This window comes from Oncorhynchus clarkii, chromosome 16 (genome assembly GCF_045791955.1).
Source record: "Oncorhynchus clarkii lewisi isolate Uvic-CL-2024 chromosome 16, UVic_Ocla_1.0, whole genome shotgun sequence".
NCBI classification, from domain to species: Eukaryota; Metazoa; Chordata; class Actinopteri; order Salmoniformes; family Salmonidae; genus Oncorhynchus; species Oncorhynchus clarkii.
Window position 1 is genome coordinate 27,420,910 of NC_092162.1, and position 15,800 is coordinate 27,436,709.

The window sequence follows — 15,800 nt, forward strand, 5'->3', positions numbered from 1 at the left end:
AATTTTTATGGAATGATCTGCCTTTCCATGTGAGAGTTGCAGACTCATTCTCAACCTTTAAGTCTTTACTGAAGACTCATCTCTTCAGTAGGTTCTATGATTGAGTGTAGTCTGGCCCAGGGGCGCAAAGCTGAATGGCAAGGTACTGGAGCAACGAACTGCCCTTGCTGTCGCTCTCCAGAGATTCTCTGCCTCTGACCCTATTACAGGGGCTGGGTCACTGACTTACTAGTGCTCTTCCATGCTGTCCCTAGGAGGGGTGCGTCACTTGAGTGGGTTGAATCAAAGACGTGATCTTCCTGTCCGGTTTTGCGCCACCTTGGGTTTGTGCGGTGGAGAAGATTTTTATGGGCTATACCCCTCTAGTGGTGTGGGAGCTGTGCTTTGACAAAGTGGGTGGTGTTATATCCTGCCTGGTTGGCCCTGTCCGGGGGTATCGTTGGAAGGGGCCACAGCGTCCCCCGACCCACCCGTCTCAGTTTCCAGTATCTATGCTGCAATAGTCTATGTGCCGGGGGACAAGGTTCAGTCTGTTATATCTGGTGTAATTCTCCTGTCTTGTGAATTTAAGTATGCTCGCTCTAATTCGCTCTCTCCCTCCCCTCCCAGAGGACCTGAGCCCTAGGATCATGCCTCAGGACCTCCTGGCCTGATCAAATCAAATGTATTTATACAGCCCTTCTTACATCAGCTGATATCTCAAAGTGCTTTACAGAAACCCAGCCTAAAACCCCAAACAGCAAGCAATGCAGGTGTAGAAGCACGGTGGCTAGGAAAAACTCCCTAGAAAGACCAAAACCTAGGAAGAAACCTAGAGACTAACCAGGCTATGAGGGGTGGCCAGTCCTCATCTGGCTGTGCCGGGTTGAGATTATAACAGAACATGGCCAAGATTTTAAAATTTCATAAATGACCAGCATGGTCAAAAAATCACAGTAGTTGTCGAGGGTGCAGCAAGTCAGCACCTCAGGAGTAAATGTCAGTTGGATGAATCCTGATGAATCCTGGCCGTCCCCAGTCCACCTGGTCACCCTTCTGCTACAATTTCAACGGTTCTGCCATGCGGCTAGGGAACCCTGACCTGTTCACTGGACGTGCTACCTTATCCCAGACCTGCTGTTTTTAACTCTCTCTCCTCTCCCTCTACCGCACCTGCTGTCTTGACCTCTGAATGCTCGGCTATGAAAAGCCAACTGACCTGTTGCACCCTCTACAAGCACTGTGATTATTATTGACCCTGCTGGTCATCTATAACGTCTGAACTGCTTGAACATTCTGGCCTTAAATGGCCATGTGCTCTTATAATCTCCACCAGGCACAAACAGAAAAGGACTGGCCACCCATCAGAGCCTGGTTCCTCTCTAGGATTCTTACTTGTTTCCTGCCTTTCTAGGGTGCTTGCCTAGCCACCATGCTTCTACATCTGCATTGCTTGCTGTTTTAGGCTGTGTTTCTGTATATCACTTTGTGACATCTGCTGATGTAAAAAGTGCTTTATAAATACATTTGATTGATTGAATGCATCTTCTTTCTGGAAAGAAGAAGACTTGAGTATTTTTTGACTGAAACAAAATATATATATTCGTAGCTACAGTATGCAAATATAAAAATGACTTGTTTATATACAGAGAAATGTGTTTGTCAACATGAGTATGATACGATGTATGAATTGTTTGTCTTTTTTAAATCTGATTTACGTTATGAATTTATAAATAGAGGAGTGTTCATGAAGACCCATTTGACTGTGCCGGCAACTTGAAATTAAATTCCATTATGAAATGCACATAAAATGTATCAGCAAGCCAGTATTTATGTCAGTACTAAGTTTTTTTATTTTAATAAAAGTGCAAGTTTTAGCTAGCATACAAGTAAAAAAGTAAACAGAACAGTGTAATATGTATTTACATCTTGGCTATCAGCCTGTACCAAATGGTAGACATGGTAGGGGGGTCGTCCCCTGTGGCATGCTGGTGTAAGAGGAAAGTGGCTCCATATTTCCAAAAATAATACTGTATATTATTAAAAAACCTCTTTAAACATTTTTAAAAAATGTGACAATATGAAAATGTGACTTTATGGAAAAAAAACAACTTAAATCGTTTTTCAAATCTAGAAATGTCCAGTGGCATTGGTTTTCCAGTAGACAGGTGTGCCTGGTCTCTAATTGGCTTTCTGTGGAGCCATTAGTTTCTGTCCTATTCTCTGGTTGGACAGAGGCAGGTGTAGGGGCAGGGAGGTGGTGAGGGTGGTGTCCTTTACTTCCTAGCCCCCCAGTGCAGCCAAAGCATAGCACCTGACCTGGCCATGGGTCATAATGATGACCTCAAATGTCATCAGAGATCAAAGGGAAAGTCTTGCTCACCCCTAGGTGGTGGATTTCTTCTCCCATTCCTGTGTGTGCAGAGAGAACAGCATTAATACCAACCGTGATAGTTTCTGTATTTTACATTGTTTGAAGCTATTAAGTTGTTCTCATGGCTCTTCATATAGCTCCAATTAATTAATTTGAGACGTTACATTTCTTCAGCCTTATCCCTGAAAACAGGCTCAAAACACAAATAGTTGTGCCTTTAATGGTGGTCACCAACCTTTTCTGAGTCAAGATCACTTTCGGAGTCAAAATGCAAGCCGAGGTCTACCGCTCAGATATATAAAATTGTAAACCTATGCAGCATTAACCTAATAAAAACAGTTCTGCAGGAATGAGGTTTGTGCAGCAGGCCTAATACATTATCACAGCATATTGGCTATGCTTGCCCTGACAATATTGTTCTTCTCAGACTATATTATATTTCAAAACTTGAGCTACATGATTAACAAAATTGATCAGTTTTATTACTTGCGAGGCACTGCTGAGCATACATTTAAATAATGTACTTTTTTATTTTACCAGACTAATGGTACCTGCATGCAGCTGATGGTCAGTCTCAGCAGAGGGAGGGAGAGAACAGCAGAGGGTTCGCCTCTCAAAGTCCCTGCTCTCTCCCACCGGTGAGATTGACCAGAGAGAAGGGACAATGTCAATGACAATGTCTTCCGCCTGATGACGAAACTCGAGAAGAACCACATTTCTGTCTCATACACAAATTAATGTTGTTGTTCCTTTGAAGTTAAATATTCCTCAATATTAAAATAGACACGACGAGCCGCTAATAATAAAAATGCAGGCCTATCAATATACTTGGCTACACATTCAATGCAGCTGTAGTGCTGGTTGAAGGGAGAAGCACATTTGTAAAGGTGTTGGAAAAAAACAGTGGTGACAGTGCTGAATAAAAACTTAAACACAAACTCACTCTTTGCTGTTTTCTTTGACTGTCTCTCTCTGGTCATGGTTTTAAAAAGTTATGAAATCTCACAAAGGCTAGTATCAACTTTGCTGTGGGTGGGGTTGTGGAAGCTGCAGGCACAGTGATTTGAGCTATCCGATTGGTCAGTAGTAGGTGCTTTGATTTAGCTCTCCATGTCCAAATCAAATGGTTCAAAATGGGGACACTTTTCCTACCCGGCGTGTAGAGCAGTTGATTCAAGTACACCTACCTCCAACAGCCCAAGACGAGAGAAAAAAAAAAAAAAGAGAAGCTCAAGGCTTTAATCGTTGGATTTCCACAGAAATGTTTGTAGATTGACTGATTGGTGACCACTGATTTAAAGTACTGGTTCTCAAACCTCTCCTCAGGGACCTCCAGACCTTTTCACACTTGTTGTAGCGCCGAACTAGCTCACCTGATTCACTCAACTAGTCAAGAGCTTGATAAGTTGAATCAGATGTGCTAGAATAAATCAAATGCATGGAATGGCTGGGGGTCCCTGAGGAGAGGTTTGAGAACCACTGCTTTAAAGGATGTCAATCTCAGAGACAGTCTTGCATTTTGCCTCCTTTCCTCTGGCCAGTGTAAGCATAGTACTAAGTCAGAGTAAATGTACAGTGGCAAGAAAAAGTATGTGAACCATTATGAAATAGTTGGATTTCTGCATAAATTGGTCATAAAATTGTATCTGATCTTCATCTAGGTCACAACAATAGACAAACACAATCTTCTTAAACTAATAACACAAACAGTTATACGTTTTCAAGTCTTTATTGATCACACCGTGTAAACATTCACAGTGCAGGGTGGAAAAAGTGAACCCTTGGATTTAATAACTGGTTGACCCTCCTTTGGCAGCAGTAACGGATCAGACCTGCACAACGGTCAGGAGGGAATTTGGACCATTCCTCTTTACAAAACTGTTTCAGTTCAGCAATATTCTTGGGATGTCTGGTGTGAACTGCTCGAGGTCATGCCACAGCATCTCAATCGTGTTGAGGTCAGGACTCTGACTGGGCCATTCCAGAAGGCTTATTTTCTTCTGTTGAAGCCATTCTGTTGTTGATTTACTTCTGTGTTTTGGGTCATGGTTCTGTTGCATCACCCAACTTCTGTTGAGCTTCAATTGGCGGACCGATAGCCAAACATTCTCCTGCAAAATGTCTTGATAAACTTGGGATTTTTTCCCGTCGATAATAGCAAGCTGTCTAGGCCCTGAGGCAGCAAATCAGCACCAAACCATGATGCTCCCTCCACTATACTTTACAATTGGGATGAGGTTTTGATGTTGGTGTGCTGTGCTGTGCCTTTTTTCTCCACACAGTGTTGTGTGTTCTTTCCAAACAACTCAACTGTAGTTTCATCTGTCCACAGAATATTTGGCCAGTAGTGCACTTTTGCAAACTGCAAACGTGCAGCAATGTTTTTTTTGGACAGCAGTGGCTTCTTCCGTGGTGTCTTCCCATGAACACCATTATTTTTTAGTGTGTTACGTATCGTAGACTCGTCAACAGAGATGTTAGCATGTTCCAGAGAATTCTGTAAGTCTTTAGCTGACACTAGGATTCTTCTTAACCTCATTGAGCATTCTGCGCTGTACTCTTGCAGTCCTCTTTGCAGGACGGCCACTCCTAGGGAGAGTAGCAACAGTGCTATACTTTCTCCATTTATAGACACTTTGTCTTACCTTGGACTGATGTACATCAAGGCTTTTAGAGATACTTTTGTAACCCTTTCTAGCTTTATGCAAGTCAACAATTCTAAGTCTTCTGAGATTTCTTTTGTTCGAGGCATGGTTGATACCAGGCAATGCTTCTCGTGAATAGCAAACTCAAATTTTTTGAGTGTTTTTTACAGGGCAAGGCAGCGCTAACCAACATCTCCAATCTCATCTCATTGATTGGACTCCAGGTTAGCAGACTCCTTACTCCAATAAGTATTTGGAGAAGTCATTAACCTAGGGGTTCACATACTTTTTTCAACCTGCACTGAATGTTTAAATGATGTATTCAATATGGAAAAATACAATAACTTCTGTGCTATTAGTTTAAGAACAATATGTTTGTCTATTGTTGTGACTTAGATGACAAATTTATGCAGACATCCAGGTAATTCCAAAGGGTTCACATACTTTTTCTTGCCACTGTATGTGTGTGAGTAAATTAGTAAAATGTGTTTGTGTGTGATTATATCAACAACATACAATACATTAAGAACACCTGTTTTTTCCATGACTGATTGACCAGGTGATTCCAGGTCAAAGCTATGGTCCCTTATTGATGTCACTTGTTAAATCCACTTCAATCAGTGTATGGTCCACCAACCAATGGTCCACCAACCAAAGGACATCCATCCAACTCAAAAAGTGCATACATCAATGACCTTTAAAATGTGGGTTCTCCTTCATTATAGATCCAAATAAAGTACTCAAATGCCTGTGTGTGGGGGGGACGGACAATAACCTCTGACCTTAGCCTTCTGCAGGACGTTGCCTTTGCTGGATGCCATGATTGACAGGGGTCTATTCTTTAGCGCGGTGGCGGAGTTGACAGGAGCTGAGTCCCCATAGTTTGTGGGGGGAGAGGGAGTCTGTGGGGGACCCATGGATGCTGCTTTCGCCTATAACAAGAAAGTCAAGAACTGAATGCTTATCAAAGTTAGCTAGTTAACTTAGTGATGCTGAGGGGCATACTGCAATGCAAGCTAGATCTACTCAGGGTTTTCTCAAGATTCCTAGCTTCAGTTAGCTTCACATTCCAGCTCAGGCTTTATCCGTATTACGACGTTGGATATTGCTCGTCTGCCAGCCGCTAACTCCAGTTGGCTTGTAACTGCACATGCATGTCGCATGTGGCTAGTCGAACGCCAAACTCTTCATTGAGACTAGAGGTCGATCGGTTATGATTTTTCAACACCGATACCGATTATTGGAGGACCAAAAAAAGCCGATAATGACAATTACAACAATACTGAATGAACAATTATTTTAACTTAATATGATACATCAATAAAATCAATTTAGCCTCAAATAAATAATGAAACATGTTCAATTTGGTTTAAATAATGCAAAAACAAAGTTTTGGAGAAGAAAGTAAAAGTGCAATATGTGCCATGTAAGAAAGCTAACGTTTAAGTTCCTTGCACAGAACATGAGAACATATGAAAGCTGGTGGTTCCTTGAGTCTTCAATATTCCCAGGTAATTCGTTTTAGGTTGTAGTTAATATAGGACTATTTCTCTATACCATTTGTATTTCATTAACCTTTGACTATTGGATGTTCTTATAGGCACTTTAGTATTGCCCGTGTATAGCTTCCGTCTCTCTCCTCGCCCCTACCTGGGCTCGAACCAGGAACACTTCGACAACAGCCACCCTCGAATCAGCATTACCCAGAGCAAGGGGAACAACCACTCCAAGTCTCAGAGCGAGTGACGTTTGAAACGCTATTAGTGCGCACCACACTAACTAGCTAGCCATTTCACATCGGTTACACCAGCCTAATCTCGGGAGTTGATAGGCTTGAAGTCATAAACAGGGCAATGCTTGAAGCATTGTGAAGAGCTGCTGGCAAAACACACACAATTGCTGTTTGAATGAATGCTTATGAGCCTGCTGCTACCTACCATTGCTCAGTCAGACTGCTCTATCAAATCATAGACTTAATTATGACATAATAACACACACAAATACAAGCCTTAGGTCATTCATTTGGTCCAATCCAGAAACTCTCCTCTCGAAAACAAAACATGTATTATTTCAGTGAAATACGGAACAGTTACATATTTTATTTAACAGTTGGCATCCATAAGTCTAAATATTCCTGTTACATTGCACAACCATCAATGTTATGTTATAATTACGTAAAATTCTGGCAAACTAGTTCCCAACGAGCCAGGCGGCCCAAACTGTTGCATATACCCTGACTCTGCGTGCAATGAACGCAAGAGAAGTGACACAATTTCACTTGGTTAATATTGCCTGCTAACCTGGGTTTCTTTTAGCTAAATATGCAGGTTTAAAAATATATACTTCTGTGTATTGATTTTAAGAAAGGCATTGATGTTTATGGTTAGGTACAACGATTGTGCTTTTTTCGCAAATGCGCTTTTGTTAAATCATCCCCCGTTTGGTGAAGTTGGCTGTCTTTGTTAGGAAGAAATAGTCCTCACACAGTTTGCAATGAGCTAGGCGGCCCAAACTGCTGCATATACCCTGACTCTGTTGCAAGAGAAGTGACACCATTTTTCCTAGTTAAAAGAAATTCATGTTAGCAGGCAATATTAACTAGATATGTAGGTTTAAAAATATATACTTTGTGTATTGATTTTTTAGAAAGGCATTGATGTTTATGGTTAAGTACACGTTGGAGCAACGACAGTCCTTTTTTCGCGAATGTGCACCGCATCGATTAACTAGTAATATCAACCATGTGTAGTTAACTAGTGATTATGATTGATTGTTTTTTATCAGATATGTTTAATGCTAGCTAGCAACTTACCTTGGCTTCTTTCTGCATTCGCGTAACAGGCAGGCTCCTCGTGGAGTGCAATGTATTCAGGTGGTTAGAGCGTTGGACTAGTTAACCGTAAGGTTGCAAGATTGAATCCCCGAGCTGACAAGGTAAAAATATGTCGTTCTGCCCCTGAACAAGGCAGTTAACCCACCGTTCCTAGGCCGTCATTGTAAATAAGAATTTGTTCTTAACTGACTTGCCTAGTTAAATAAAGGTGTAAAAAATATATATATATATATTTTTAAAATCGGCCAAATCGGTGTCCAAAAATACAGATTTCCGATTGTTATGAAAACTTGAAATCGGCCCTAATTAATCGGCCATTCCGATTAATCGGTCGACCTCTAATTGAGACAATGCTGAAACATCAATACATAGGATTTTCTTTGCCACATTTGTTTGTGCCAAAATTTAAATTAAAGAAATGTTATCTTGCAAATTCAGCAGGCTATGGCGAGAAATTGGCTTTTAGAAGTGCCATCATTATTTGATTACTTATTGTTAACCTCTCCTTTTTAAAGTTTTTGCCTAAAATGACATGCCGAAATCTAATTGCCTGTAGCAAGTATATGCATATTCTTGGTACCATTTGAAAGGAAACACTTTGAAGTTTGTGGAAATGTGAAAGGAATGTAGAAGAATATAACTTAATTGATATGGTTAAAGATAATACAAAGAAAAAAACAACTGTTATTTTGTATTTTTTTGTACCATCATCTTTAAAATGTAAGAGAAAGGCCATAATGTATTATTCCAGCCCAGGTGGAATATAGATTTTGGCCACTAAGTGGCAGCAGTGTATGTGCAAAGTTTCCGACTGATCCAATGAACCATTGCATTCCTGTTCAAAAGTTTGTATCAAGACTGCCCAAATGTGCCTAATTTGTTTATTAATAACTTTTCATGTTCAAAATTGTGCACTCTCCTCAAACAATAGCATGGTATTCTTTCACTGTAATAGCTTCTGTAAATTGGACAGTACAGTTAGATTAACAAGAATTTAAGCTTTCTGACAATATCAGATATGTCTCCGTCCTGGGAAATGTTCTTGTTACTTACAACCTCATGCTAATCACATTAGCCTGTGTTAGCTTAACCGTCCCGTGGATGGGACACCGATCCCGAATACATTTTTAATGCTGTCTTTGGTTGCTTTGGTGTGCTTTTCAATGCACAAGCACCTTTTTTCCCACTCATGTCGATAAAATAATTATTTTTAGACAGAACATTTTTACTCTGCATGAAGTTTCAAATGCATTCTGTCATTACTGAATGTTTGTGATAGGTATTAACATGACTATTTTTTAACACATTTGATTAATAAAATATTTAAATCAGTCGTCTACCTCAAATGAAGGGGACGATGACAATATATGCGAGAGGGAGGGAATCTGATTTCACTGGTCCTCACCATAAATGGATTTATCCCTGAATTAGCCTGCCCCGGAGCAGGTTACAGGTAGTTCTGAAGGATTCATTGCATTAGAAATTTACCTGGCTAAAAGGTGAGCCACTTTCGTGGTACAGATTATCCCGAGTTGAATTTAGCGCGGTAACTTTGGTCAACTCTAACTCCTCAAACCAGGTATGTAGTATAGGGCTCTGCTTTGTGATACACTCTTTGGTATATGCAGGATCCAGGGTAAAGTTTGCCCTAGGTACAGTTCTAGGATCAGCTTCCCCTCCTCCATTCCTAATCTTAAAACCAGGCACCACAGGCAAAAATTGTGATTTTGCTTCCATCTGTCAATTTTCAAATTTTGGGATATTTTGCAACTGTAACTTGCAATAATGTAATTATATGCAAAATATGCATACGTGAATAGTGTTTTTTAAAATAATTCCATGAAATTACAACATTTTGATAAGCTGTTCTGTAAAAGTCTGACCATTGACTGTCTTATCACAATAAAACAAAAATATTCTGCCTTGAAGCAATGTGTTGAAAAACTGATTCTTGTAACATGCAAATAAGGGCATATGTTGGCTCATTTGCATATTTTATTTTTAAATACCTAAAGCATAATACAAAAATATTGTTTTTATGTATACTTTCAACTGGTAAAGTTTCAGTCTGATTAGAGTAAATAAAAAAAATAACTATTAGCCTGTGGTGCCTGTCATTAACCATAAGTGGGGGAAATGCGAAATTTACCCACGATCAGCATCCAGGGGCAAATTTCTTATAGGCAGTGTTAACCTACACACCATGGGTGTGTCCAGGAGGCTGCTGTCCAATGTGGTGCCCAGAACGAAAGGCCCCGCCTCTGCTTTCCTCAGACTCTCCTTCACATCCATCAATCGTAGCTCCACATCCACCCGACAATGCTCCGCCTCCCGGCACGCCTCCTCCTTCTGCTTCAGACATGCATCCAGGGAGGCCTGCTGCGCCGGGTCTGAGTAACATGGACATGTGTCAATCAGAACGTCAAACTTGACATAATTACAATCATAATGACATGTGGATGCCAATCATGATCTCAGTGATTGAGAATGTTTTTAAGTGACATGCTTGTTTACTTTACAGCTTACATATGGCATATGCAGAGGGAAAGTCATGAAACAAGCATCATGTTAAACCATGTTAACTGTTCCTTACTAAAGGCTAGAATAATTAATAATTTGCCAAATGTGTACCTTTTTAGTATGGGATAAAAACACACAAAACAAAGATTACACATGAATTTGTCTTTTATACTTGAATGTTTAAAAAAACCCAGCATAGACACTAAGTAAAGGCTTAATTCAATCAGATCCTCTTTAGCTGACATTTTGGATAGTGGTTGTTTTGAGTGTCGGAGGTGGAATTGCGTTAGAGCTGTCAAATCCACAAGCGGCTCCCGGTGTTATACCTATTGCGGACATTGCCATTCGATGCAACAGAACCACACCGACTTTATCATCCGGCAAATCCCATGCAGCCGCGTTAGACGTTGCCGTGTTACAAGTTCAAACACTTGAATGGGTGAAGTTTTATTGGGCACTTTCGTGCGGATCCATTTTGTCAAGTCGGTAACCAAAGTTGGTCACTGCCTTTTAAAGTGTGTTACATTTGTGCCTACATGCTGACTGCATTAACTTTACAATGTGATCAAAGGTCATGCAGTTTTTGGATGAAGTCGCCTTCAAGTTGCTGTACTTGCTTCTCACCAACTGCAACATGCAGCCATTGCCTGGCTAGTGAGGAGATACTACAGTGCCTTGCGAAAGTATTCGGCCCCCTTGAACTTTGCGACCTTTTGCCACATTTCAGGCTTCAAACATAAAGATATAAAACTGTATTTTTTTGTGAAGAATCAACAACAAGTGGGACACAATCATGAAGTGGAACGACATTTATTGGATATTTCAAACTTTTTTAACAAATCAAAAACTGAAAAATTGGGCGTGCAAAATTATTCAGCCCCTTTACTTTCAGTGCAGCAAACTCTCTCCAGAAGTTCAGTGAGGATCTCTGAATGATCCAATGTTGACCTAAATGACTAATGATGATAAATACAATCCACCTGTGTGTAATCAAGTCTCCGTATAAATGCACCTGCACTGTGGACCTTTCATAGGTCCGTCAAAAGCGCAGAGAGCATCATGAAGAACAAGGAACACACCAGGCAGGTCCGAGATACTGTTGTGAAGAAGTTTAAAGCCGGATTTGGATACAAAAAGATTTCCCAAGCTTTAAACATCCCAAGGAGCACTGTGCAAGCGATAATATTGAAATGGAAGGAGTATCAGACCACTGCAAATCTACCAAGACCTGGCCGTCCCTCTAAACTTTCAGCTCATACAAGGAGAAGACTGATCAGAGATGCAGCCAAGAGGCCCATGATCACTCTGGATGAACTGCAGAGATCTACAGCTGAGGTGGGAGACTCTGTCCATAGGACAACAATCAGTCGTAATTGCACAAATCTGGCCTTTATGGAAGAGTGCCAAGAAGAAAGCCATTTCTTAAAGATATCCATAAAAAGTGTCGTTTAAAGATTGCCACAAGCCACCTGGGAGACACTCCAAACATGTGGAAGAAGGTGCTCTGGTCAGATGAAACCAAAATTGAACTTTTTGGCAACAATGCAAAACGTTATGTTTGGCGTAAAAGCAACACAGCTCATCACCCTGAACACACCATACCCACTGTCAAACATGGTGGTGGCAGCATCATGGTTTGGGCCTGCTTTTCTTCAGCAGGGGCGGGGAAGATGGTTAAAATTGATGGGAAGATGGATGGAGCCAAATACAGGACCATTCTGGAAGAAAACCTGATGCAGTCTGCAAAAGACCTGAGACTGGGACGGAGATTTGTCTTCCAACAAGACAATGATCCAAAACATAAAGCAAAATCTACAATGGAATGGTTCAAAAATAAACATATCCAGGTGTTAGAATGGCCAAGTCAAAGTCCAGACCTGAATCCAATCGAGAATCTGTGGAAAGAACTGAAAACTGCTGTTCACAAATGCTCTCCATCCAACCTCACTGAGCTCGAGCTGTTTTGCAAGGAGGAATGGGAAAAAATTTCAGTCTCTCGATGTGCAAAACTGATAGAGACATACCCCAAGCGACTTACAGTTGCAATCGCAGGAAAAGGTGGCTCTACAAAGTATTAACTTAAGGGGGCTGAATAATTTTGCACGCCCAATTTTTCAGTTTTTGATTTGTTAAAAAAGTTTGAAATATCCAATAAATGTCGTTCCACTTCATGATTGTGTCCCACTTGTTGTTGATTCTTCACAAAAAATATACAGTTTTATATCTTTATGTTTGAAGCCTGAAATGTGGCAAAAGGTCGCAAAGTTCAAGGGGGCCGAATACTTTCGCAAAGCACTGTATGTGAAGCTAACCACAATAAGGATTAGCCACAAGTGGAATTTACGATTAGCCTTCAAAATTAAAGTATGGCATAATTCTACTATTTGCATCACTTTCAATTACATACTTTTATTTTGAAGGCAAACCGTAAATTCCACTATTGTGCCTAATCCTTATTGGCTATCTTCACAACACAACCCGGACCGGTCGAGCCTCACTAGGCAGATGAAGCTAGCTGGCTGCTTATAACATTAGCTTTGGGCAACAGGGTTAAGTAGCTGGCTAGCTATTTATTTTCATGAACTTTAATAAATGTATCACTAGTCACCAATACAATTTGATTTGATTTAAATGTTGGCTGGAGTGGTGTAAAACTCGCCGACATTGGACTCTGGAGCAGTGGAAACAAGTTTTCACCATCTGGCAGTCCGACGGATTAATCTGGGTTTGGCGTATATCAGGAGAACGCTACCTGCCCAAACGCATAGGCCAAATGGTAAAGTTTGGTGGAGGAGGAATAATGGTCTCGGGCTGTTTTTCATGGTTCAGGCTCCTTAGTTCTAGTGAAGGGAAATATTAACGCTACAGCATACAATGACATTCTAGACAATTCTGTGCTTCCAACTTTGTGGCAACAGTCTGGGGAAGGCCCTTTCCTGTTTCAGCATGACAAATCCCCCATGCACAAAGTCAGGTCCATGCCCATGATTTTGGAATGAGATGTTCGACGAACCGGTATCCACATACAATTGGGAGCTAGGCCCACCCACTGGGAAGCCATGCTCAAACAATCAGAATGAGTTTAACCCCACAAAAATAATTTATTAAAGACAGAACTACTCCTCAGTTTCATCAGCTTTCCAGGTGGCATGTCTCAGATGATCCCGCAGGTGAAGAAGCCGGATGTGGAGGTCCTGTGATGACGTAGTTACACGTGGTCTGCTGTTGTGAGGCTGGTTGGACATACTGCCAAATTATCAAAAATGTATGTTGGAGGCAGCTTATGGTAGAGAAATGCACATTCAATTATCTGGCAACAATTCTCTGGCAGCAGGTGGACATTCCTGCAGTCAGCATGCCTATTGCACGTTCCCTCAAAAATGTAGACATCTGTGGCACCTGTGTAATGATCATGCTGTTTAATCAGTTTCTTGATATGCCACACCTGTCAGGTGGATGGATTATCTTGGCAAAGGAGAAATGCTCACCTAGGGGCATAAACAAATTTGTGCACAACATTTGAGAGAAATATGCTTTTTGTGTGTATGGAAAATGTCTGGGATCTTTTATTTCAGCTCATGAAACATGGTATCAACACTTTACATGTTGCGTTTATATTTATTTTCTGTGTATTATGAATTTAGCTATTTATAGGGCTAATGGTAACTACTTTTAAACTTCTAATGATCCAATCAACCATGAACGATTGACAGTATACCTAGCTTCAAGTTGAAATGTTGTTCTTTGGGCAAATCAGATGCCAATGTCGCCTCCATAAACCCAACCTCAATCCAAATGTTCTTTCACATACAGCGTGTGTAACAAAAGTTAGAATAGTTTAAAGTAACTCTATGTTATTAGGTAGTCTACGCAAATGAGTATGGAAGCTGCTCAATGTCTAAATATGATGGCTCAGCTGAATCAAACTCAGATTGTTTCCAATGCTAAACAGGATACATAGAAGTAGGCATCTGGATGGTAGGCTGTTCTCACTGAAGTGCACTACTCCTCATATACCAGTAAGAGTCACTGCTCATTTGTTGGACTGTGGTGTCACATTTTATTTCAATATACCCTTCTATATTTAGGTTGATGGCATGACGTTGATTCAAACATACCATTGAATTTAACGCAAATTCCACGTATACATAGTTTTGATGATTATGTTGAAATTAGATTGATGCAACAACTTGTTAATCACGTTAAGTCAATGTAATTAAGTTGAAGTTTTACCCTAATTTCAATGTTTACAATGCTGGTTGAAATTAGATGAACACAGTACTGGTCAATTACTTTTTTCAAATCCAATGTATTTTCCACGTTGATTCCACGTCACAATATGTTAACAAAATAGGTTGAAACAACGTTGATTAAAACCAATGTGTTCACAGTGGTGTGTTCACAGTGGGAGGTGAGGAGAAAGGAGGCAAGCAATGGAGTAAAGATTAATTGAGAAAGGGACCTTGTGTATAGGCTAACTATGTGTTGTGCTCCAACACAAGGGGTTGATGGTGTACCTTGGCAGGTGCTGAGTTCCTCCTTGGTCTCCCTCCTCTCCTTCTTCAGGTTGACTAGGCTGCTCCGTATCTCTTCCTTCTCTCTCTCCAGCCGGTCACGCTCTTCCGTGTAGAGCCGCATGTCCGCCTCCGTTCTGTTCTTCCCCAGCTTCACCTCAATGGCCCCAGGGGTGGCTAGGAACCAAGAGGAAGAAAAGGAAACATTTTACATGTACACTGCGGGCACAATTAATAGGCAAATTGTATTCCTCAGGATTAATTTTATTGTTGAACAAACAATGCTCTCAGTCAATCCAAATGCTGTTGAACCTCTAACCTGAATGTTTAACAAAGGAAATGTTTTGTCCTTCTCAGGGGAATATATAAGTGTGCACAATTATTAGGCAACTATTAGTGTGCACAATTATTAGGACACTAAACAACAAAAATAATTTCTCCCAACTCACTTCAGTGACCAATATAGCCACCCTTCTTTTCAACAACTGCCATGAGCCTTCGGTCTATGGAGTCTGTCAGTTTCTTGATCTGTTCACGATCAACTTTCACTGAAGCAGCAAAAAGTGCTTTCACTGAAGCAGCACCAAATGCTGTTCAAAGAGGTGTATTGTCTTCGCTCAATGTAAATCTCACATTTGAGAAGGGCCCACAAGTTCTCAATAGGATTTAAGTCAGGTGAGGAAGGGGGCAAGGTCAATATTCGGGTATCTTTGAGGCCCTTGCTGGCTAGCCAAGCAGGGGAGTACTTGGATGAATGTGATGGAGCATTGTCTTGCATAAAGATCATGGCCTTCTTGAATGCTGAGGACTTCTTCCTGTACCACTGCTTGTAAGATACTGCTCGTAAGATACCACTGGAAGCATCTTCCAGAAACTGGCAGTAGGTTTGGGAGTTAAGTTTCAGTCCATCTTTAACCCGAAAAGCTCCATCCTTA

The 15,800-nt window shown here is 40.8% G+C and overlaps 1 protein-coding gene across 3 annotated transcripts in view; it reads right to left on the bottom strand.

Annotated features, from left to right (window-relative positions):
• Positions 1–1,808: 1,808 nt before the first annotated feature.
• The window catches only part of LOC139368289 (actin filament associated protein 1-like 2), a 134,511-nt gene continuing 120,519 nt past the window's right edge, over positions 1,809–15,800 (bottom strand). For all 3 annotated transcript variants that reach the window (XM_071107034.1, XM_071107036.1, XM_071107035.1), the window contains 4 exons: positions 14,869–15,042; positions 10,034–10,221; positions 5,781–5,930; positions 1,809–2,391 (listed from right to left, as the gene is read on the bottom strand). In XM_071107034.1, the coding sequence (XP_070963135.1) occupies positions 2,365–2,391; positions 5,781–5,930; positions 10,034–10,221; positions 14,869–15,042 (539 nt within the window). In that variant the 3' untranslated portion in view covers positions 1,809–2,364. The remainder of the gene's footprint in view (positions 2,392–5,780; positions 5,931–10,033; positions 10,222–14,868; positions 15,043–15,800) is intronic.